Genomic DNA, 24603 nt, shown 5'->3' with positions numbered 1-24603 from the left:
CTAAGGACAATTTCTTTGACCTCATAGCTTGGTTTTTGCTCTGACATGTTCTGTCAACTGTGGGACCTTATATAGATAGGTGTGTGCCTTTCCAAATAATTTCCAATCAATTGAATTGACCACAGGTCGACTCCAATCAAATTGTAGAAACATCTCAATGATGATCAACGGAAACAGGATGCCTGAGCTCAATTTAGAGTCTCATAGCAATGGGTATGAATACTTACGTAAATAAGGTATTTGTTATTCACTTTTCACTTTCTCATTATGGGGTATTGTGTGTCGATTGATGAGGATTTTTTTTTATTCAATCCATTTTAGAATAAGGCTCTAATGTAACAAAATATGGAAAAGGGGAAGGGGTCTGAATACTTTCCAAATGCCCTGTATATGCTTCCTCCTCTCCTCTTCAGTCTGTGGCAGTCTTACCTAGAATGGAGGCGCCCTCTGCCTGGAACTCTGGGAACTGTCCCTCTGATGGAACACTGACTGTCCGACGCAGGCTCCTGCTCTTTGACGACTCTGTCGGATTATCAACCACCTCACCTGGCATCTGAAAAATCACATTTATTTCTATAGTATGTATACTGAATAAGTAATAGTTTTCCTAGTAGCTTAGGACCACGATCAGCCTGGGACATACAATATTAAGGTCTTCTCTTAAAATGTAAATGTTTCCTGCACACACAGAAGACGGGATAGATTTTTAGAGATAAGATGTCAGATTCAGCCCCCTCACTATCCACACCTTGCTTTGTTCCTCTGAAATGGTGTGTGTGCATGGTGGTATAAGAGGGGTAGTATTAGGTGGAACTTTATTCACCTCTTCCTCTTTATTGAGCAGGATGAGCTGGCTATCAGTCAGGATGCAGTACTTCCTCTCCCACATACTGGTCTCGGAGTAGGGCGACTGGCCGCAGGAAAAGCGGTGTGTGGGTGGTCCCTTCACATCTGCACAGAGGGGAGAAGAAAGACACCTCAGGAGGGAGTAAGCAGCACAGAAGATCTCACAGTAAATCAGGAAGATACTCAACTTTAAAAAGTTTAGGAACATTCTCTTCACCCTTTCAACTTTACTTTATACACCACCTTTTGTATGCAATGATAGGATGCCACACTGAAGTGAACTGCTTTTTGGGCTATGCCTCACTTTGACTGATCAAAGTCTGCTGCCTAACAGAAAATAGATCATCACGAGACACAGCTGTATTGTTGATCCCACTGACTGAGAGGAACCAGCATTAGGTAGGAAATTGAATTAGCACCAACTCTGTTGAGCCCAGAGAAAATAAGGTGAAGTCATCACAGCTTGTCTGTAGAGGGCAGAGTTGTCCTCTGCAACAAAGAATGGATTTCACGCTGTCAGGGTACTGCAGGCCTTCAATTACATCCTATATAGATTAATTTAATATTGATTATATGGGGGGATATTAAACACAACTAAGCCTACATTATCCACTGACATACAAAACTGGAAAAGGTGAATCCATACCTTGTCATACAATAAAAACATTGCCGTGTGTGGAGTTTAATCCCCTTGCTCAATAAACAATGTGTTATCATCATACCTGAAACCAAGCTTGATAGCCTACCTAACCTAGCAATAGAATTATTGCAAAAGTATGTGAATGGTGACTGGCTGAAAGCCGTGGTATATTTTTACTGTTCCAATTACGTTGGTAACCAGTTTATAATAGCAATAAGGCACCTCGGGGGTTTGTGGTGTATCCGCGTTTCGTCATGCATAAGAACAGCCCTTAGGCATGGTACATTGGCCATATACCACACCTCCTCGGGCCTTATTGCTTCATTCATTCACCGCTGTCGGTCAACCCATCATTATGTGATGAGGTGCACTGCCTTGTGTCCATTAACTACCTCACTGCTCCTACAGGATGTCTTCTGCAGGATGTGACCTTTTCCCTACTGGTGAGATGGTTCCGTCACAAATGGCGCACTGTCCCCTATATAATGCACTACTTTTGACCTGTGTCCATAATTCACTATATAGGGAATAGGGTGGTATTTGAGATGCAAACAATGTTTTAGGAGGCAGCAGACACAGCAGGCAGGCAATTATAGTTGATGAGGTCATTGCAAGCCAAGGGGGGCTTTTTGGGATTAAATATTAAATATAAGTGTTGTATTCAAGGTTCATCAAACCACCGGGTGCATCTGCCTGATGATAGGCTGGCTGTCTGGTTGGTGCAGGGTAGTTGTGGAATAAGAGTGCATAGGTCAGCCCCCATGTCACCAAGCATAAGTGGGAAGGGCTATAGGTCTATAGGTGACCCTTCAGGCGTAATCAATCTCCTTTGACTAACAAGGTTGAGTCCAAAGGAGGCCCTATTCCCAGAGGTTCATGTACTACCTCGCAAGTCGGTCATTGGGAGCGTCCCAAATGACACCCTATTCCTTATATAGTGTAGTGCATTATGTAGGGAATAGGGTACCATTTGGGAGACCAATGCTGCCCCTCCCGCCTCCATGTTAACTGGCCACAACCCTGTAATGTACTCCAACAGCAATAAGGAGTGCTGAACAATAGGACAGAGTGCAATGACGAGGGCTGATAGCAAATAGTTTTTTACAACGCCGGCTCACCAAACACGGAAGTAATGACAGAGTAAACAGACATGTTTTTATAGTGTCTGACTAGAGATGGTAATGTGCTGTCTTTTGGCCGCAGCACTGTGTTGGAGACTGCTCCACACACACACACTCACACACACACACACACACACGGAATATAGAAGACGTGGGCAAGGGGGGAACGTAATCCAGAGATAGTAGGCTGCTTTGAATAGGATGGTTGGCTGCATGTATTCATTGTTTATGTTCAACATTTGGGTATGTGAGCTGAGAGCTCAAATTAGACACTCTGTGCCAGTTGACTAATTGACTGGAGAGGAGTGAACAGCACAGCTCCTTTTGAATCTGGCCAACTTTCCCAGATTACAGACGAGAGGGAATGAGATATTCTTTTCTTTCAGACATGCGGTACAATTTATCACTCATCATTTCCGAAACACAGGGACTTCAAGTTATTTTGAGACAAAAGAATGAACTAAACTTGAGTGTGTCATCACTGGAACAGTGTGTCATTAAATCTTCAACACTGAAAAGAATAAAACTGCATCCACCGTTGTTTTCCCCATCCCATGATAGCACTGTACTGTACAATGGTAGTCTATACAGAGAAGAAATGTACCCGTTACCAGATATTTCTGCATGCATATTAAATCATGTACCACAAAGGTTCACTGCCTCAACACCCAAGAGAACAGAATCTTCTCTCACCTGCTACTGTTCAAATGTAGCCGGCTACTGTGTGAAATTGCCACGTTTCTCAAGGGAATTCAAGACGGCCACAAATTCCACAAAATAGTCTCACCTAAGCAGGAGTAAAAAACAAATTGGAGTATTCTGCGTTTCTCCTGTAAGAATATCCAACTACCACATCCACAGAAACCCTTACACTCGTCACTAACTAGGCCTAATTACCAACAGTCTATTGACAGGCTGCATCATAACCGGACGTGACTGGGAGTCCCATAGGGCGGTGCACAATTGGCCCAGCGTTGTACGGGTTTGGCCGGTGTAGGCCGTCATTGTAAATAAGAATTTGTTCTCAGCTGATTTGCCTCGTTAAATAAAAAAATATATTTACGGTAGATGTGACCATTTAGTCAGAAAACTTCTGTTGCAAATTCATCTCACTATATAACGCATCTATGCTCGACTGCAGAAGCCTGTTGGCCTGGTTGGTTTAAGACCATATGCTATCTGATGTCCCCATCCCATTTTCAGGACTGAGGCAGAGCAAGTACTTCAGAGACAACTCAAACAGGCATAATATGATTTGGTTTCATTTGCACTCATAAAGTGGTAGAATATCCAAGAAATATGAATTATATAAGCAATGTCAATGTGATCAACACCAGCAAAACTGTAGGCTAGCAAAGACGGATTTTAATTCAATCAAAATGGCTGATTTCCCAGACACAGGATGGGCCCTAAACCAAGTCCTGGACTAAAAAGCACTTTCAATGAAGAATCTCCACAGCATGCTTTTGTCCAGGACTAGGCCTAATCTGTGCCTGGGATATCAGACCCCAAAAAACGAATTTGGTGGTTTATAAAATCTGATGGGGACTTGTACTGAGTTGTGTGGGTGCAACAAAGCAGTTAATTCAATGGCAGAACAGGAAACACGTTCCCCCTCACTGAACATCCCCCCCCTGGAAACAGACCGACAGAGGGCTTAAGGTCCTATATCTGTCACTGACACTTTAATAGTTACAGTAAGTTCAATGAAAAGCATTAATGATCAGAGCCACTTTTATGGCACATTTCCATCCAGGATTTACCCAAAAGACTCCATCCATCTACGCGGGCCGATACCAGTGTCTCACTTGGGCCATGGCTCCAGTGGACCTGCTCTCACTTGGGGCCAAAGCCAGACCACTGGTACTTTTCACCATGCATTTACATAACAATGGCTGATTCTGAACTTTAACACCTTCTCACAAAGCAACTGGGTTGATTATGCAGAGGTTGTTGATTCTGCTCTTCACAATTCCTCTGTCAGCCCGAGCTATGGAAACAATTTCTCTAGTGTAACATAAGGGTGTATACACTAGTGGAACACTGATGTTACAGTCAACAAGCAGCAAAAGAGTCAACTTCTCTAGACAAGAGAGAAGTTTCTCTGTGTGTGTGTGTGTGTGTGTGTGTGTGTGTGTGTGTGTGTGTGTGTGTCTGTGTGTGTGTTTGTGTGTCTGTGTGTATGTGTGTTTGTCTGTGTGTGATTGCTGCCTGGCCTAAGTGAGCGTCAGGAGAAAAGAAATGGAGACAAATCATCAGACCAGCTCCCCAGCTCACAGAGAGGTAATGCTTTTGGTTATTGAGTAATGAGGTCGTCACTGTGTGGGTGTCCTAGAGTTGAGCCCCCATACTGCCATATGCTTGTTTGTGAGGCATACGGGTCTGAAAACAATTAGCAGCGAAGTCTTGCCAGCTGGAAGTTAAAGAACGTTGCCAGTTTGTGACCCGGAGGGGGTCAAAGCAAAGTACACAAATAGTGGCAACAGTGAGAGAAACAGAGGTCCTCTGACTGGGTGTGTGTCTACAATACATGTGTGAAAGACAGAAAGAGAGAAACAGAGGTCCTCTGACTGGGTCTGTGTCTACAATACATGTGTGAAAGACAGAAAGAGAGAAACAGAGGTCCTCTGACTGGGTGTGTGTCTACAATACATGTGTGAAAGACAGAAAGAGAGAAACAGAGGTCCTCTGACTGGGTGTGTGTCAACAATACATGTGTGAAAGACAGAAAGAGAGAAACAGAGGTCCTCTGACTGGGTGTGTGTCTACAATACATGTGTGAAAGACAGAAAGAGAGGACAGCGGGGGAGAGAGAGAATGTGTGACTGGAACTAAGGCAACTGGCACTTGTGGCATCTATGAATACTCTGGTCAGTCCTCAACCAGGCAGAGATGTCCAGCTGCAGGCCCTGACCAGGCCCAGTCCACATGGCCAGGGTGAAACCCAACCCTCCAGAGGCCTGTCTGGAATGTCTGAGAACCAGGGTGAGGTTCTACCACCTGTCCAGGGTGGGGTTTCAGGGGCATACTTTGGTTGCTCATCACTGCCAATACAGGATAGATCGTCCTCAACACACACATACATACAGACCAGGGTTTCCGTTATCCGGTAATAGCTGGCTTTTGGCCTATAAAAATTAAAAAAGACGAAAAACTTAATTGCCACCGGCCAATTGTCCAGGAGAAGAGAAAAATACTATTTGGAAAATAATGTTTTTTAGCATTTTCATTGATGGATATCTATTTGCCTGGTCATGCTTATCGTTCTATAGGTTCATTTGCATAATTTAGTGGAATTAAATTGCTGTGTGTGTAGACCAAAGTATATTTGTAATGCATCTTATTCAATCACACGCATACAGCATACAGATTGAGTCTTTAAGCAGAAAATCTGTCAGACAGCGCGAGAGCTGCAGCAGCATCTCAAACAAAGGAAGGCAGGCTTCACCTCACACGACCCTTTGCAATGACCTGGAGGCAGTAGGCTATGCATTCAGAAAAATAAATACTTCATTGTTTGAAACGTGAACTCTTTTAATACATATTATGAAACATGTCTTACCTTGCTTCAAAGTAGCCTATTAGAACTCCTCTCTCAACATTTCTAATGGATATTTTTTTTTACATCTCTGTCACATGAAACTGCGCACACGGGCAGTGCCCTTTTGACAACGAATTCCTGCTAATTACATTATGGAACAACTGCCTACTGCGTTGTGGGCATTGCTGCACTATAATGTGAAGAAATTGTTTATCAGCATTTTAAGCTAAACGTTCTGATCTGTTGCATCAGACTCATTGCTTTTTAACATGTTGTTTATGTAGCATAGGCCTACTGGTTGTATGAATTTGGAATCCATCTTCCCACAACTGTCCCAGAGTCCATTTCTTTATTGACAAGCTGACTAACAGAATAAGTAAACTTTTCTACTATGGGGGATAGTAAATTGGCATAGGCTAGTGATTTTACTGTTCGTTACTTGTCTTGTTGACTGAGGAAAAGTAAAACTGCACATCCGAATTCGGTAAGAAGAACCGTTCGCACATCGTTGTGTCCTTGACTTGCAAGTTTTATTAATATGAATTACTATATAACCTAAATGGGATGTCTATCATTCTGAGCACCGTGGGTGGACACCCTAATCAGGTCACGCACCCAATGCATATTTGTCTGGCAGATTTCCCAAATTTCTGAAAAAAAAGAACGGCTGGTCAAATGTCCAGCACCTCATTTTCCTAACTGAAACCCTAACACAGACACACAGACATTCACACACACAGACCTATTTGTAATGCTGTCGGCATATAGGATCTTGAACTTCTCCTTTGCGGCTCAAACTAGAGAATTCACTTCTATTTTCCCAGGAAAAAAGCTTAAAGGCGAACATGGTTTCTTGAGAAAAAAAAAAGTTTGTTTGGTTTTGACCTCTCCAGAAGTAGACTATAAGCCTACTGAATTTGCTTACGGCTGTGATTAAAAACAGGGAAGTAGCAGCTGTTTGGAAATCTTAAATATGGTGGGGAATATCCTGCCAAATTACCACAGTGCTCACGCAGTGTTTTCTTTCTGATGGGGGGAAACTGTTTGGAGGCATTTACCACTTGTTTAAAGACATCTAAAAAAACAACGATCTTTAGCTCAAGGGTGACTCACCACGCCGAATAACATAACACAATTATCACGTGGGACATAAGCCTACATTTTAGGCTGCAACCCGGTAAAAGCGTAATACATTTCGCCACACTTAATTCCCATAGTGTTTGCTGCCAGGTGGGTCCACACCCAGAGCCTCTACTACATAGGGCAATAGAGGATGCTCTGTGTGCGCCAACAATCTTAACCTCAAGCCCTACACAGACAGAGACCAACCTATACCTATGTGTAAGCAATAGCCAGGTCGCTGTGGCAACCAGTAAATAAAAGCAGCTCCTCCAATGACAATGGCCTGACATCTCCTTTATCCAGAAAACCTGGCCAACAGGTGGAGAGAGGGAGGAAAGAGAGGAGGGTTTAGAATACAAACAGACACAAACAGAGAGAGGTGTGGTACTGAAACTGACCTACTGTACACAGCTACACGCACGCAGTCTGTCACTAAAGAAAAAAAAACTCACCACAAAATTGGGAATAGGACATAATAGCTGTATTGTTCTCCCTATATTACAGGGGCTTAACTACAATAGCTGAAATGCAGGCCTTTGTATCCCAGAAGACAAAAGCAAGCTATTCAAGAACATTGCATATTAACAACAGTAATTGGTAGCTGGAGCGATAGAGGTGGAGCCTGAAATTATTGCAATTAACTGATTGGCTCGTGAATGTGGCCCTGTCTTTATTGAATTGTGTGGCATTCCAGCTGTAAGCCATGTGGGACCACAGAGTGGAGGATGATTCAGGGTTTTTTGTTATGCTTTCTTAGTATAGAGGGCTATCTGTAATCACAGTAAGGTGTTCTCGCTCTCTGACCAGCTGCTCCCTGAAGGGGGTAGGAAGACACTAGACAAACTAGGGTTGCGTCTCTATTCCCTATGGGCCCTGGTCATAGGGTGCCATTTGGGACGCACTTTACATACTGTTGCTTTCCCCAAAGATAATATATTATAAAGCAGCATTGGCCATATAGATAAATCATTGTTCATCTCTATGGCATAGGTTACAACAGACAGCAGCCTGGTTATTACTAGGTGAGCTTCATGAAAATAGTTTCCTTTTAGAGGAGTCAAGTGATTCAAAACTGCGCGGCGAGGCCTCAGTTCTAGCCACAAACTCACCCCTGCCTCACAATCATCACAAAAAGATACCTAGAGCCCAGTGCTTTTTATAGTAATTTGCACAAGTGTCATATTTAGATAATTGCACATCTAAAACATGTTTTTTTATTTAACTAGGCAAGTCAGTTAAGAACAAAATCTTATTTACAATGCCGGCCTACACCGGCAAAACCAGGACGACACTGAGCCAATTGTGCGCCGCCTATGGGACTCCCAATCACAGCCGGTTGTGATACAGCCTGGATTTGAACCAGGATGTCTGAAGTGACACCTCTAGCACTGAGATGCAGTGCCTTAGACCGCTGTGCCACTCGGGAGGCCAATACAGAGGATAGATGTATATGTGAATGAATGTATGACTATCTGAGCATAAACAACTTATCTCGGCAAAGCAGTGGCACTCCATTTCTAATCAGGCATGCATGAGTAAAGGAACATGACAGGAATTCAGCTAGCTTCAATGCTGACATTCACAATCGAGATGGGCATGTTCATGCACCATAAAAAGTCCTAAAAATAAGTCCCATTCCATTCTATTAAATGCACAGCGCTACTGGAGTGAGTGAAATTGTTTTACAAGCTCAGCCCACAGACATGTCTGGATATATTTTTCATTTTTTTTATTTAACCTTTACTTAATTAGGCAAGTCAGTTAAGAACAAATTCTTATTTACAATGAAGGGCTACCCCGGCTAAACCCGTAAGACGCTGGGCCAAATGTGCGTCGCCCTATGGGACTCCCAATCGCGGCTGGATGTGATACAGCCTGGAATCGAACCAGGGACTCCTAGTGACACCTCTTCAACTGAGATGCAGTGCCATAGACCGCAGCGCGAAGAATTGGAAAGTTCACGTTTATAAAATGTAAAGATATATACAGTTGAGGTCTGAATTTTACACACACTTAGGTTGGAGCCATTAAAACTAATTTTTCAACGAATCCACAAATTCCTTGTTAACAAACTATAGTTTTGGCAAGTTGGTTGGGACATCTCCTTTGTGCATGACACAAGTCATTTTTCCAACAATTGTTTACAGACAGATTATTTCACTTATAATTCACTGTATCACAATTCCAGTTGGTAGTTAACATACACTAAGTTGATTGTGCCTTCAAACAGCTTGGAAAATTCCAGAAAATTATGTCACGGCTTTAGAAGCTTCTGATAGGCTTCTAAATCATTTGAGTCAATCGGAGGTGTACCTGTGGATGTATTTCAAGGCCTACCTTCAAACTCAGTGCCTCTTTGCTTGACATCATGGAAAAATCGGACAAGAACTCAGAAAATAAATTGTTGACCTCTACAAGTCTGGTTCATCCTTGGGAGCAATTTCCAAATGCCTGAAGGTACCACGTTCATCTGTACAAACTATAGTATGCAAATATAAACACCATGGGACCACGCAGCCGTCATACCACTCAGGAAGGAGACGCGGTCTGTCTCCTAGAGATGAACATACTTTGGTGCAAAAAGTGCAAATCAATCCCAGAACAGCAGCAAAGGACCTTGTGAAGATGCTGGAGGAAACGGGTACAAAAGTATCTATATCCACAGTAAAAACGAGTCCATATCAACATAACCTAAAAGGCCACTCAGCAAGTAAGAAGCCACTGCTCCAAAACCACAACAAAAAAGACAGACTACGGTTTGCAACTGCACATGGAGACAAAGATGGTACTTTTTGGAGAAATGTCACAGGTCTGATGAAACACAAATAGAACTGTTTGGCTATAATGACCATCGTTATGTTTGGAGGAAAAAGGGGGAGGCTTGCAAGCAGAAGAACAACATCACAACCGTGAAGCACGGGGGTGGCAGCATCATGTTGTGGGGGTGCTTTGCTGCAAGAGGGACTGGTGCACTTCACAAAATAGATGGCATCATGAGATAGGAAAATTATGTGGATATATTGAAGCAACATCTCAAGACATCAGTCAGGAAGTTAAAGCTTGGGTTAAAAATGGGTCTTTCAAATGGACATTGACCCCAAGCATACTTCCAAAGTTGTGGCAAAATGGCTTGAGGACAACAAAGTCAAGGTATTGGAGTGGCCATCACAAAGCCCTGACCTCAATCCTATAGAAAATCTGTGGGCAGAACTGAAAAAGCATGTGTGTGAGCAAGGAGGCCTACAAACCTGACTCCGTTACACCAGCTCTGTCAGGAGGAATGGGCCAATATTTATTGTGGGAAGCTTGTGGAAGGCAACCCCAAATCGTTGACGCAAGTTAAACAATTTGAAGGCAATGCTACCAAATACTAATTGAATGTATGTAAACGTCTGACCCACTGAGAATGTGAGGAAATAAATAAAAGCTGAAATAAATCACTCTATTACTATTCTGACATTTCACATTCTTAAAATAAAGTGGTGATTCAACCTGACCTAAAAACAGGGAATTTTTACTCTGATTAAATGTCAGGAATTGTGAAGAACTGAGTTTAAATGTATTTGGCTAAGGTGTATGTAAACTTCCGACTTCAACTGTGTGTGTGTGTGTGTGTGTGTGTGTATATATACAGTGCCTTGCGAAAGTATTCGGCCCCCTTGAACTTTGCAACCTTTTGCCACATTTCAGGCTTCAAACATAAAGATATAAAACTGTATTTTTTTGTGAAGAATCAACAACAAGTGGGACACAATCATGAAGTGGAACGACATTTATTGGATATTTCAAACTTTTTTAACAAATCAACAACTGAAAAATTGGGCGTGCAAAATTATTCAGCCCCTTTACTTTCAGCGCAGCAAACTCTCTCCAGAAGTTCAGTGAGGATCTCTGAATGATCCAATGTTGACCTAAATGACTAATGATGATAAATACAATCCACCTGTGTGTAATCAAGTCTCCGTATAAATGCACCTGCACTGTGATAGTCTCAGAGGTCCGTTAAAAGCGCAGAGAGCATCATGAAGAACAAGGAACACACCAGGCAGGTCCGAGATACTGTTGTGAAGTCGCAAAGTTCAAGGGGGCCGAATACTTTCGCAAGGCACTGTATATATATGTATATATAAAATATACATTAGTCCTACCTACATAGCCATAGGTACCTCATGGGACAAGTATTTCTAGCTGTCCAAAAACAGTCACAATAAATAATTTGTATTCAGTGCAGGATGATGGGGATAAATGCTCTTTGTTCCTGTGGTGAGCTCACTCCAGAACTCAATGACATTGTTAAATATTTAAATACGCTGCCATTAGTGAGGTTTCTCACATTTGCATGGGCTTCTTTTTTCCTTGTTTCAAAAGGGTCAACCCTCTGTGCTTGGAGCATGGGAAGGGGTGGAGTCTCTGAGGTCAAAGGTGAGGGATAATGCGTGCATCCCAAATGGCACACTACTCACTATATAGAGCACTACTTTTGAACAGGGCCCATAGGGAATCACCCAATGTCATTTCTTATCACGTTAAGCCTATTAGATAAGCATAGGTTAATCGTTCAGTGAAGAGGTGCACAGACAGACACACAAGCACGTTGTGCATATCTGACACACAAATTCTTCCCTTTTTCAGAACAGTGGCCCATCACAACAGATGTCTCTTTTAATACATAAAGCCCCCCCCCCCCTCCCCCCTACCAGGCCTCATTCCGGTAGATGCCCCAAATTAAATGCAAAGCTACGGTTAGTTTTCCCAGGACTGGATGCAAACGTTGGCCCGAGCTTTGAAAGGTTAATGAGCTCTTAGGTGCTGCTGCCACATTCTTTTTGTTTTAGCATGGTACATTTATTTGCAGAGGGGCATTTGCATACGAAAGGTGGGCTAATGCGGTTTCCCCTCCGCATTCAGCAGGCTCTGTTTTTGTGAGCAACCAACCTTTGAAATGTAATATGTTTGTGTGGAAGATACGCAAGGCAATCTAATTTAGGTTTATCACAGAACAGGCGGGAGGCATGAGACTAACTGAACACTTTTAGTTCAGGCACATGGATGCATACAGTTTTATTGTCCTCCAATTCGGATTAGTTTCAATTCATTTTCATGAGAGAAGCCTCAGCTGACTGCTTGGTGTGAGAAATGTAGGCAGGCCTGAGGGAGGTTCTGTGAATCTACAATGAGGAAGCCCACGTTGCTTACACTATCAAGCAGAAGTGAAACATCAAATGGAGAGCATTGTGGTTTCATGTCATAGTGAGCCTACAGTTACAGGCTTGTACAGCGGGCTCCATGGAGGCTTCCTTACACTTATGTTGAAATGTTTGAGAACACTGCTGCATAATAAGGATCATTACCACTCAGGCAATACCCTCCCCCACCCCCCTACATATCCTCACCCCCCACCCCCCTCTCCCCAATAAACTAAACATGTTACAAATACACAGGGAAGCCATTTTTGTGACAGCGTAAATTGTCCACAGGGCCTAGTGGACTACACCTTCAGACCCTTAGAAAAAGTAGGAATATTTACACATCTTAGACCACAGTGTCGTGAGACTTATTACACAAAAGCTAGGGTGTCCAATCAAAAACGCACCTTTAGACCAATGGGTAAAAAAAATGTTCATTGCGTAGATAATCCTCAAAGAAAACCAATGGTCCAAACCTTATATCACCATCATAATCCGTTCAAAAGTATTTTCATATTTTTGTGCACGCTTTACATATGAATTTGAAATTCTTTTTACTTTTATTTTTCCAAAAACAAGCGTCTGTGTGAAATTCCAGGCTTTTTATTTTCAATTCAGCTCGTGTCACGCTAACTTTGCTTTTGCGACACGCGGAAACAACATTGAAGACGGCCACGACCACAAAATGTAAAATCCTCAAAAGAGAAACCCGCACCCTTATGTCAACAGTGCTCAGTGCTTATTATCGGATGTATTACTTTATTAAATCCAATTTTTTGGATACAATGTTAATGACATGTTAGAGAAAGACCCTACTGAACGATTCAGAACATGAATAACCACATTTGTCTTGGTAAAATGCATTTTTTAACATAAGGAAGTGAAATTTAAATCACCAAAGTGTGTTTTCCCCTACAAAAGCCAATGTAACACATCAGTCCTAACCAACCCTACAACTGTTCTTTTTGAGGAAATCTGGCCCCAATGTTCCCTTATGACTCATTTCAGGAACATGAAATAGAAGAACGCCAAACCACGGTTGAATAAGCATTGTCATTTCTGCTCTTGAATTACAGTTGGCCTAAATGCATGTGTGACCTGAGCAGACACACTGCAGATGTGCTGTGGGGTGAAAGATATCCGCGAATGTTTCCATTCATTTCAGCATGACAAATCAACAGGACGATCACGCACCGCTCAATTCTCATATGCTGATGGGAAATAAAATACCATGGTTCTTCAGATCAGAAACGATCTAGCAATTTTCAGGCAAGATATTTCTTCCTTTTCATGTAGGTTGTCGGGAATAGGAAGACAAAATGCAGTCATTCTTTTTTTGAGCCTCAGAGTATTACATGTCATGTGATAGTTTAGTTAGAAAATCCAATTAGCATTAACCTCCAGCAAAAAATGTTCATACACCCTGCTCTTTGGTTGAGCATTACAGGATTTCAGTCAATTAAATTGTGAATATCTAGTCCTTTATTGGAAAGGCAGGCCAAAGGCAGATCCCTTACTATCAATTAGCAGCAGACTCCTCCCCACAGCACAGAGGAAATATCTGAAAATGCACAGTAGTCCCTTGTAGCTCAGTTGGCAGAGCATGGCGCTGTATGAAAATGTATGCACTCACTATTGTAAGTCACTCTGGTTAATGGTATCTTCTAAATGACTAAAATGTGCACACCTGTATTGCAGTAAATAATAGCAACATAAATCTAAATTGGGCACTATTAGAATAATTGTCCCTATGTCAATCTAAAGAGGATGGACAGAGAGAGAGAGAGAGAGAGACACACCCCACAGAGCCCCAGGACAGCAGCACAATTAGACCCAAGCAAATCATGAGAAAACAAAAAGATCATTACTTGACACATTGGAAAGAATTAACAAAAAAAACAGAGTAAACAGAATGCTATTTGGCCCTAAACAGAGAGTACACAGTGGCAGAATACCTGACCACTATGACTGACCCAAACTTAAGGAAAGCTTTGACTATGTACAGACTCAGTGAACATAGCCTTGTTATTGAGAAAGGCCGCCATAGGCAGACATGGCTCTCAAAAGCAGACTGGGCAATGTGCACATAGCCTCAAAATGAGGTGGAAACTGAGCTGCACTTCCTAACCTGCCCAATGTATGACCATATTAGAGACACATATCCCTCAGATTACACAGATACACAAAGAATTCGAAAACAAACCCAATTTTGATTAACTCCCATATCTACTGGGTGAAATTCCACAGTGTGCCATCACAGCAGCAAGATTTGTGACCTGTTGCCACAAGAAAAGGGCAACAAGTGAAGAACAAACACCATTGTAAATACAACCCATATTTATGCTAATTTATTTTCTCTTGTGTACTTGAACCATTTGTACATTGTTACAACACTGTAAATATACATAATGACATTTTAATGTCTTTTCTTTTGAAACTTCTGTATGTGTAATTTTATTGTTTATTTCACTTTTGTATATTATCTACCTCACTTGCTTTGGCAATGTTAAACACGTTTCCCATGCCAATAAAGCCCCTTAAATTGAATTGAGAGATTGAGAGAGTGAGTGACTGAGTGAGAGAGTAGAGAGAGTAGAGAGAGAGCTCTCCTACCAGGCACTTGGTTCTCAGGGTCTGGCTCATCCTTGATGCTGAGAATTCTACTGATCCTCTGTGATACAGAGGACAACAGGCCGTGGACAAAGGGGACATTTTGCTCCTGCTCGTCTAAGCGCACCTTCCTGACTGCAGTCTGCTTTGTGCTGCTGCCAGCCCCCGGCTCTGACACAGACCTTTGGTAGGGAATCAGGGAGCGCAGAGAGCGCATCCTCCCCTGCCCACTGTGCTGCTCCACAGGTCCGGTACTGCTGCTGGTGGTGGTAGTCCTCCTAGGGAGACTCAATACTCTGAAGTGGATAGGTTCCATTACGATGTGATCATTACTGTCCAACCTCGGCACGTTTGGTATTTTAGGTGTCAGCCTGGCAGAGGTCCTCCACTCGTAGCCGCTCAGTGGCTGCTCAGGAGAGGACTTGGAGTGCTGCTTCAGCCAGCGCGTTCTGTAATGGTGCCAGTGGTAAGAACCCTCCATGCCAAACTGAGGTGGTTTCGGACCGGATTGTCTGCTGTGCTCTGGAAACTTTCTCGGTAGACTCATAATCGAATGTAAACCTAAAAGCTTTCAGATGAAGGTCACCATCGAATGGCTGCTAAACCTGATGGTTGGTTGACAGCTTTGTAATATTTTAACAGACTACAGCGACCATTTCTTTGTGTATTGGTAATGTTCCGTATTTGAGTAGTACGTTTCAGGTCTGAGAGTTCAGTATCTTGCTTACTGGCTGACTGTAGCCTTCCTGAGAGGAAGTGGGGAGTCAGATGTATACGTAAGCTTCCTTAGACGCTCCAATCAGATGCTATTATACTGTAGGCCTCAGGTTGTGGTTTTCCGTATCAACAGTCAAGATTTTTTTTGTTGTTGTTGTCATTACTGCGCCATGATATGAATATACATTTTTCATAGACGTCACAAACTCCCCGAAGACTAGGCAATGTTTCTCAATCAGATGTTCCAACAAAATATTGCATTACGTACATTGTGTAACTTCACTGTCAGCATAACAGTCTAGACAGCATAAATAGGCCACAATACTGCTGCAATCCATTTGCTACAAAACACATTATGTCGGCTAAATTAAATTAGACCTCTGCCATTCACTGGAGTCCTTCACACATTTAAAATGTAAGTGTGAAGAAGACCTCCAGAGGGGTTTTTAGTTGTAGGGCATAATTAACCAACGTTACACTTGAGAGCAAAAGAAAAAAACATTATGCCTTTTGACATTTCAAGTACGCCTAATTTAAAAACAGGAGATGGAGCATTAGTAAGTAATTCAAACAATTTATGATTGTCAAGGGAGTGCCATTAACTCCGGGGAACTGGAGGGGGTGTCTTTAACGCCGGGGAACATAACAGTATCCATGATGGGGACTGTGTGTCAATGGATGCTGAAGTTGTTTAGCGCATACACTCATCAAGTTAAGAGCGAAAAGTGCAGCACTGGCAATTCCACAGTGAAGTGGTCCTGAACATGGAAAATGTTTTGATTACACATGTTCTCATGGGTATACTTCCTATTCAATACCCATTACTAGCATTCACAAAATGTTGGTTATTGGAGTCATTCCTCAAATATCAATCATAACATCCATTCATCCCAGCCACTGTGGCATTTTCCATCATCAACTACCACATGACGTCGACCATGTGGCTTATACAGTGGGGAGAACAAGTATTTGATACACTGCCAATTTTGCAGGGTTTCCTACTTACAAAGCATGTAGAGGTCTGTAATTTTTATCATAGGTACACTTCAACTGTGAGAGACGGAATCTAAAACAAAAATCCAGAAAACCACATTGTATGACAAAGTAATTAATTTGCATTTTATTGCATGACATAAGTATTTGATACATCAGAAAAGCAGACCTTAATATTTGGTACAGAAACCTTTGTTTGCAATTACAGAGATCATATGTTTCCTGTAGTTCTTGACCAGGTTTGCACACACTGCAGCAGGGATTTTGGCCCACTCCTCCATACAGACCTTCTCCAGATCCTTCAGGTTTCGGGGCTGTCGCTGGGCAATACGGACTTTCCGCTCCCTCCAAAGATTTTCTATTGGGTTCAGGTTGGAGACTGGCTAGGCCACTCCAGGACCTTTGAGATGCTTCTTATGGAGCCACTCCTTAGTCGCCCTGGCTGTGTGTTTCAGATCGTTGTCATGCTGGAAGACCCAGCCACGACCCATCTTCAATGCTCTTATTGTGGGAAGGAGGTTGTTTGCCAAGATCTCGCGATACATGGCCCCATCCATCCTCCCCTCAATACGGTGCAGTCGTCATGTCCCCTTTGCAGAAAAGCATCCTCAAAGAATGATGTTTCCACATCCATGCTTCATGGTTGGGATGGTGTGTTTGGGGTTGTACTCATCCTTCTTCTTCCTCCAAACACGACGAGTGGAGTTTAGACCATAAAGCTCTATTTTTGTCTCATCAGACCACATGACCTTCTCCCATTCCTCCTCTGGATCATCCAGATGGTCATTGGCACACTTCAGACAGGCCTGGACATGCGCTGGTTTGGGCAGGGGGACCTTGCGTGCGCTGCAGGATTTTAATCCATGACGGCGTAGTGTGTTACTAATGGTTTTCTTTGAGACTGTGGTCCCAGCTCTCTTCAGGTCATTGACCAGGTCCTGCCATGTAGTTCTGGGCTGACCTTCATCATGATCATTGATGCCCTACGAGGTGAGATCTTGCTTGGAGCCCCAGACCGAGGGTGATTGACCGTCATCTTGAACTTCTTCCATTTTTTAATAATTGCTCCAACAGTTGTTGCCTTCTCACCAAGCTGCTTGCCTATTGCCCTGTAGCCCATCCCAGCCTTGTGCAGGTCTACAATTTTATCCCTGATGTCCTTACACAGCTCTCTGGTCATGGCCATTGTGGAGAGGTTGGAGTCTGTTTGATTGAGTGTGTGGACAGGTGTCTTTTATACAGGTAACGCGTTCAAACAGGTGAGGTTAATACAGGTGCAGTTAATACAGGTAATGAGTGGAGAACAGGAAGAAAAACGAACAGGTCTGTGAGAGCCGGAATTCTTACTGGTTGGTAGGTTATCAAATACTTATGTCATGCAATAAAATGCAAATGAATTACTTAAAAATCATACAATGTGATTTTCTGGATTTTTGTTTTAGATTCCGTCTCTCACAGTTGAAGTGTACCTATGATAAAAAAAATACAGACCTCTACATGCTTTGTAAGTAGGAAAACCTGCAAAATCAGCAGTGTATCAAATACTTGTTCTCCCCACTGTATGTCACTCACTCGGCTGCCGGCCACCACGAACTGAATGGCATGGTGTCATAAATATTCATGTGTCCTGCTAAATGCGGTGCCCTGGCTGGGCCCCAGTCCTCTGTGATCAGAGAGGAAATGGGAGAGGAGTCCCACTGGGGGCTAGCTACAGGCCATAGTCACTACGCCTTGCCTTTGTCATCGGGGCTTATTGGAGTGCACATCCTTATCAGAGACAGAAATGGAGGGAGCACAACTTGAAACCCACCACAGCAAGACTGACGATTGAAAACCTTGATATGGATGCTTTAGTTTTAGAAGAAAGAAAAGCATGGCTGTGTCACAAGTGGCACAATATTTCCTTAGTATATAGACTACCGAAACTGGTTCAGTTATGGCCTAAAATAAGTGTTCATATGGGTAGAATATTGTAACCTAGGACTATATACATTTGTTCATATAGGCAGAATATTGTACATAAATTAATTAATATGGTTATATAAAGGCTGAAGGCTAAAAACAGCCTATACTATACAGTGCCTTGCGAAAGTATTCGGCCCCCTTGAACTTTGCGACCTTTTGCCACATTTCAGGCTTCAAACATAAAGACATAAAACTGTATTTTTTTGTGAAGAATCAACAACAAGTGGGACACAATCATGAAGTGGAACGACATTTATTGGATATTTCAAACTTTAACAAATCAAAAACTGAAAAATTGGGCGTGCAAAATTATTCAGCCCCCTTAAGTTAATACTTTGTAGCGCCACCTTTTGCTGCGATTACAGCTGTAAGTCGCTTGGGGTATGTCTCTATCAGTTTTGCACATCGAGAGACTGACATTTTTTCCCCATTCCTCCTTGCAAAACAGCTCGAGCTCAGTGAGGTTGGATGGAGAGCATTTGTGAACAGCAGTTTTCAGTTCTTTCCACAGATTCTCGATTGGATTCAGGTCTGGACTTTTACTTGGCCATTCTATTTTTCTTTTTTTTGTACCTTTATTTTACTAGGCAAGTCAGTTAAGAACAAATTCTTATAGGAACAGTGGGTTAACTGCCTGTTCAGGGGCAGAACGACAGATTTGTACCTTGTCAGCTCGGGGATTTGAACTTGCACCTTTCGGTTACCAATCCAACGCTCTAACCACTAGGCTACCCTGCCGCCCCATTCCAACACCTGGATATGTTTATTTTTGAACCATTCCATTGTAGATTTTGCTTTATGTTTTGGATCATTGTCTTGTTGGAAGACAAATCTCCGTCCCAGTCTCAGGTCTTTTGCAGACTCCATCAGGTTTTCTTCCTGAATGGTCCTGTATTTGGCTCCATCCATCTTCCCATCAATTTTAACCATCTTCCTTGTCACTGCTAAAGAAAAGCAGGCCCAAACCATGATGCTGCCACCACCATGTTTGACGGTGGGTATGGTGTGTTCAGGGTGATGAGCTGTGTTGCTTTTACGCCAAACATAACGTTTTGCATTGATGCCAAAAAGTTCAATTTTGGTTTCATCTGACCAGAGCACCTTCTTCCACATGTTTGGTGTGTCTCCCAGGTGGCTTGTGGCAAACTTTAAACAACACTTTTTATGGATATCTTTAAGAAATGGCTTTCTTCTTGCCACTCTTCCATAAAGGCCAGATTTGTGCAATATACGACTGATTGTTGTCCTACGGACAGAGTCTCCCACCTCAGCTGTAGATCTCTGCAGTTCATCCAGAGTGATCATGGGCCTCTTGGCTGCATCTCTGATCAGTCTTCTCCTTGTATGAGCTGAAAGTTTAGAGGGACGGCCAGGTCTTGGTAGATTTGCAGTGGTCTGATACTCCTTCCATTTCAATATTATCGCTGGCACAGTGCTCCTTGGGATGTTTAAAGCTTGGGAAATCTTTTTGTATCCAAATCTGGCTTTAAACTTCTTCACAACAGTATCTCGGACCTGCCTGGTGTGTTCCTTGTTCTTCATGATGCTCTCTGCGCTTTTAAACGGACCTCTGAGACTATCACAGTGCAGGTGCATTTATACGGAGACTTGATTACACACAGGTGGATTGTATTTATCATCATTAGTCATTTAGGTCAACATTGGATCATTCAGAGATCCTCACTGAACTTCTGGAGAGAGTTTACTGCACTGAAAGTAGAGGGGCTGAATAATTTTGCACGCCCAATTTTTCAAATTTTGATTTGTTAAAAAAAGTTTCAAATATCCAATAAATGTCGTTCCACTTCATGATTGTGTCCCACTTGTTGATTCTTCACAAAAAAATACAGTTTCATATCTTTATGTTTGAAGCCTGAAATGTGGCAAAAGGTCAAAGTTCAAGTGGGGCGAATACTTTCGCAAGGCACTGTATATTGGCCTATATCTAGTTTCTGTAATATAGTTTCATTTTAAATATTGTATTTTCTCTAGTTTTCACACCATCCATCAACACCAACCAATCACTATAAAACAAAAAGGCTTTATTTATAAACAAAAAGGCTTAGAAAAATACAAATTATTGGGCAAGTATGCCTAAAACATTTAATTAAGTATGACCTAAAACTAGAGCCGTCTTTTAGGTAACAGTAATACATTCTAATAACGTTTAAGCTGTCCAAAATTGTGTGACATAAAAAAAAACACCTTTCGTTCCTTGTATTAATGGCAGTGTTTGCCTTTCAATATAATAAGCATCTTTCTGTGAAATTAGACATTGAACCCCGTTTTTTTTTTTTATCATCAGCGAATTAATTTTTGTTGGTGTTGAACGACAGCAGTTGTGAAATACAGTGCCTTGAGGAAACATTCATACCTCTTTTAATTAATTAATTTGGATTTTTAATTAATTAATTTTCAAAACCATGGTAGAAAATAAGTATTTGGTCAATAAAAGTTTCTCAATACTTTGTTATATACCCTTTGTTGGCAATGACAGAGGTCAAACATTTTCTGTAAGTCTTCACAAGGTTTTGACACACGTTTGCTGGTATTTTGGCCCATTCCTCCATGGAGCTCTCCTCTAGAGCAGTGATGTTTTGGGGCTGTTGCTGAGCAACACGGACTTTCAACTCCCTCCAAAGATGTTCTATGGGGCTGAGATCTGGAGACTGGCTAGGCCACCCTAGGACCTTGAATTGCTTCTTACGAAGCCACTCCTTCGTTGCCCGGGCGGTGTGTTTGAAAGACCCAGCCACGTTTCATCTTCAATGCCCTTGCTGATGGTAGGCTTTGTTGCTTTGGTCCCAGCTCTCCCAACCTCTTCACTAGGTCCCCCCATGTGGTTCTGGGATTTTTGCTCACCGTTCTTGTGATCATTTACTGATAACAAGTTCAAACAGGTGCCATTATTACAGGTAACGAGTGGCGTACAGAGGAGCCTCTTAAAGAAGTTACAGGTCTGTGAGAGCCAGAAATCTTGTTTGTTTGTAGGTGACCAAATACTTATTTTCCACCATAATTTGCAAAACAAATTCATTAAACAAACCCTACAATGTGATTTTCTGTATTTTCTTTTCTCATTTTGTCTGTCATAGTTGAAGTGTACCTATGATGAAAATTGCAGGCCTCTCATCTTAAGTGGGAGAACTTGCACAATTGGTGGCTGACTAAATACTTTTTTGCCCCACTGTATATAGAGTACAGGGAACATAAGGTTGAATATATTATTATAGACCTGCTACATTTACTGTCTCATTTATATTATGACATGTCAGCTAGATCTACTGTCTCATATTATATTATGACAGACCAGGTAGATCTACTGTCTTTATTATATTACAACATACCAGCTGGATCTACTGTCTCCATTTCACTTGGCCATTGTTGTGGGCCTGCCCTCCCCTCAACAACAACCTATTTCACAAATACTATTTTATATTATTAATTTCAAACAACTGCATTAGCATGAGAAGAACTTACCAGTCCAAAACGATGTCCTCTCCGTTCAAAAAATATTCCTCCATTTGGTAATCGCTAAATTAATCGTCCTAGATCAATTTCTTCTAAAATTGTGTGTACATCTGTTGATCTAGACTTAGATTGAGCTTTTCCTGATTTCATCGTCATACTGATTGATATATAAACAGCTGAATATGCGCTTTACTAAAACAATGCTGTGCGCAACATGCGTTGCTCCTTCCGGTATGAATCGTCAATGGCGAATTAACCTCTTTACGCCGGAGTTTACTACATGGGTTGGTCTTCCAACACATAAACATTACATATTGCAGTTTACCTCAACTCATTGGCTATCTACCCAGCTAGATTTCAAGACGATCAGTGGTCATTGGGTTAAAATACAGTCAATCAACGAAACAGCGGGCAAATCATTGGAGCACAATGATGTCATTACTTGTGGTCTTCAAATTGGTTTCTTTCAGTCAATACGTCCCGCGAAATGACCCTTCAGGTTTGGTTGTGTTACAAACAAACCAGTTGATTGCAATGAAACCTAACATGACTGGAAAAGTCACGTTCTGTGTGTGAATTCACCTCGAATATGTCGTCGAAAATGGAATGAGACGGAATTCACGACACGAAGCGGTTCACCAAATGTTTCGTGTTAGGCTATAAAAATGTATTTTATCAAACAAAAAAAACATTCATTGTGTAACAATGAGCATTGGGATTGCAAACAGGAAGATCGTCAAAGGTAAACAATTTATTTTATTGCAGTTTGTGATTTTGTTACGCCTGTGCTGGTTGAAATAAAAAACATCTATGGGGCTCTATCCTCAGATAATCGCATCGTATTCTTTCGCAGTAAGTCCTTTTTTAAATCTGACAACACAGTTGGATTAGCAAGATTATAGGCTTTCGACACGTGAGACACTTGTATTTTCATGAATGTGTAATGACTATTTATGTAGCGATCACCGTATGTTGTCGAATTACAGCCCGCTACCGGGTTCCGTGCGCAGAGAGGTTAACCCACAGGGCTCCTGAGTGGCACAGCAGTCTAAGGCACTGCATCACAGTGCTAGAGGCATCACTAGAGACCCTGGTTCGATCGCAGGCTGTATCACAACCGGCCGTGATCGGGAGTCCCACAATTGGCCCAGCGTCGTCCGGGTTAGGGGAGGGTTTGGCTGGAGTAGGCCATCACTATAAATAAGAATTTGTTCTTGACTGACTTGCCTAGTTAAATAAAGGTTAAATAAAAACAATGCAGCCACCACTATGCTTGGAAATATTGAGAGTGGTACTCAGTAATATGTTGTGTTGGATTTGCCCCAAATATAACACTTTGTATAAAGAAAAAGTGAATTGCTTTGCCCCATTTTTGCAGTATTACTAACATTTGTAAAATAAATAAGAAAAATAAAACACTAATAGAGCGCATTTGGAAAAATATTCAGACCCCCTTCGCTTTTTCTACATTTTGCTATATTACAGCCTTATCCTAAAATAGATTAAATACATCTATTTCCTCATCAATCTACACACAACACGCCATAAGACAAAGCAAAAACAGGTTTAGAAATGTTAGCAAATGTATTGAAAATAGAAAACAGAAATACCATATTTAAATAAGTATTCAGATCCTTTGCATTAGACTCGAAATTGAGCTTAGGTGCATCCTGTTTCCATTGATCATCCTTGAGATGTTTCTACAACTACACTGCAGTCCACCTGTGGTAAATTCAATTAATTGGACATGATCTGGAAAGGCACACATCTGTCTATGTAAAAAAGGTCCCACAGTTGACAGTGCACGTCAGAGCAAAAACCAAGCCAGGAGGTTGAAGGAATTGTTCGTAGAGCTCCGACACAGGACTGTGTCGAGGCACAGATCTGGGTACCAAAAGGTGTAAGCAGCATTGAAGGTCCCCAAGAACACACTGGCCTCCATCATTCAGAAATGGAAGAAGTTTGGTACCACCAACCATCTCTGCAGCACTCCACCAATCAGGCCTTAGAGTGGCAAGACGGAAGCCACTCCTCAGTAAAAGGCACGACAGCCTGCTTGGAGTTTGCCAAAAGGCACCTAAAGCACTCTCAAACCATGAGAAACAATATTCTCTGGTCTGATGAAACCAAGATTGAACTCTTTGGCCTGAATGCCAAGCGTCATGTCTGGAGTGTAACACCAACCCTACGGTGAAGCATGGTGGTGGCAGCATCGTGCTGTAGGGGTGCTTTTCAGCGGCAGAGACTGGGAGACAAGTCAGGATCGAGGGAAAGATGAGCGGAGGAAAGTACGGAGAGATCCTTGATGAAAACTTGCTCCAGAGCGCTCAGGACTTCAGACTGGGGCTATGGTTCAACTTCCAACAGGACAATGACCTTACGCACACAGCA

At 42.1% G+C, this 24603-nt stretch overlaps 1 protein-coding gene across 6 annotated transcripts in view; it reads right to left on the bottom strand.

The window, feature by feature from the left end:
- LOC135514260 (ras GTPase-activating protein nGAP-like) overlaps positions 1–24603 on the bottom strand; it is an 88126-nt gene that overhangs the window by 49812 nt on the left and 13711 nt on the right. For 4 of the 6 annotated variants that reach the window (XM_064937620.1, XM_064937635.1, XM_064937626.1 and 1 more), the window contains exons 1-3: positions 15070–15793; positions 824–951; positions 430–553 (exon numbers count right to left, since the gene is read on the bottom strand). In XM_064937620.1, coding sequence (XP_064793692.1) covers positions 430–553; positions 824–951; positions 15070–15613 — 796 coding nt within the window. In that variant the 5' untranslated portion in view covers positions 15614–15793. Of the gene's footprint in view, positions 1–429; positions 554–823; positions 952–15069; positions 15794–24603 lie in introns of those variants that run through there. The other 2 variants (XM_064937658.1, XM_064937651.1) reach the window with 2 other exon arrangements.

This window comes from Oncorhynchus masou, chromosome 3 (assembly GCF_036934945.1).
Source record: "Oncorhynchus masou masou isolate Uvic2021 chromosome 3, UVic_Omas_1.1, whole genome shotgun sequence".
Taxonomy (NCBI): domain Eukaryota; kingdom Metazoa; phylum Chordata; class Actinopteri; order Salmoniformes; family Salmonidae; genus Oncorhynchus; species Oncorhynchus masou.
The sequence above is the reverse complement of the archived record's forward strand: the minus strand, read 5'-3'. Positions and strand labels throughout refer to the sequence as shown.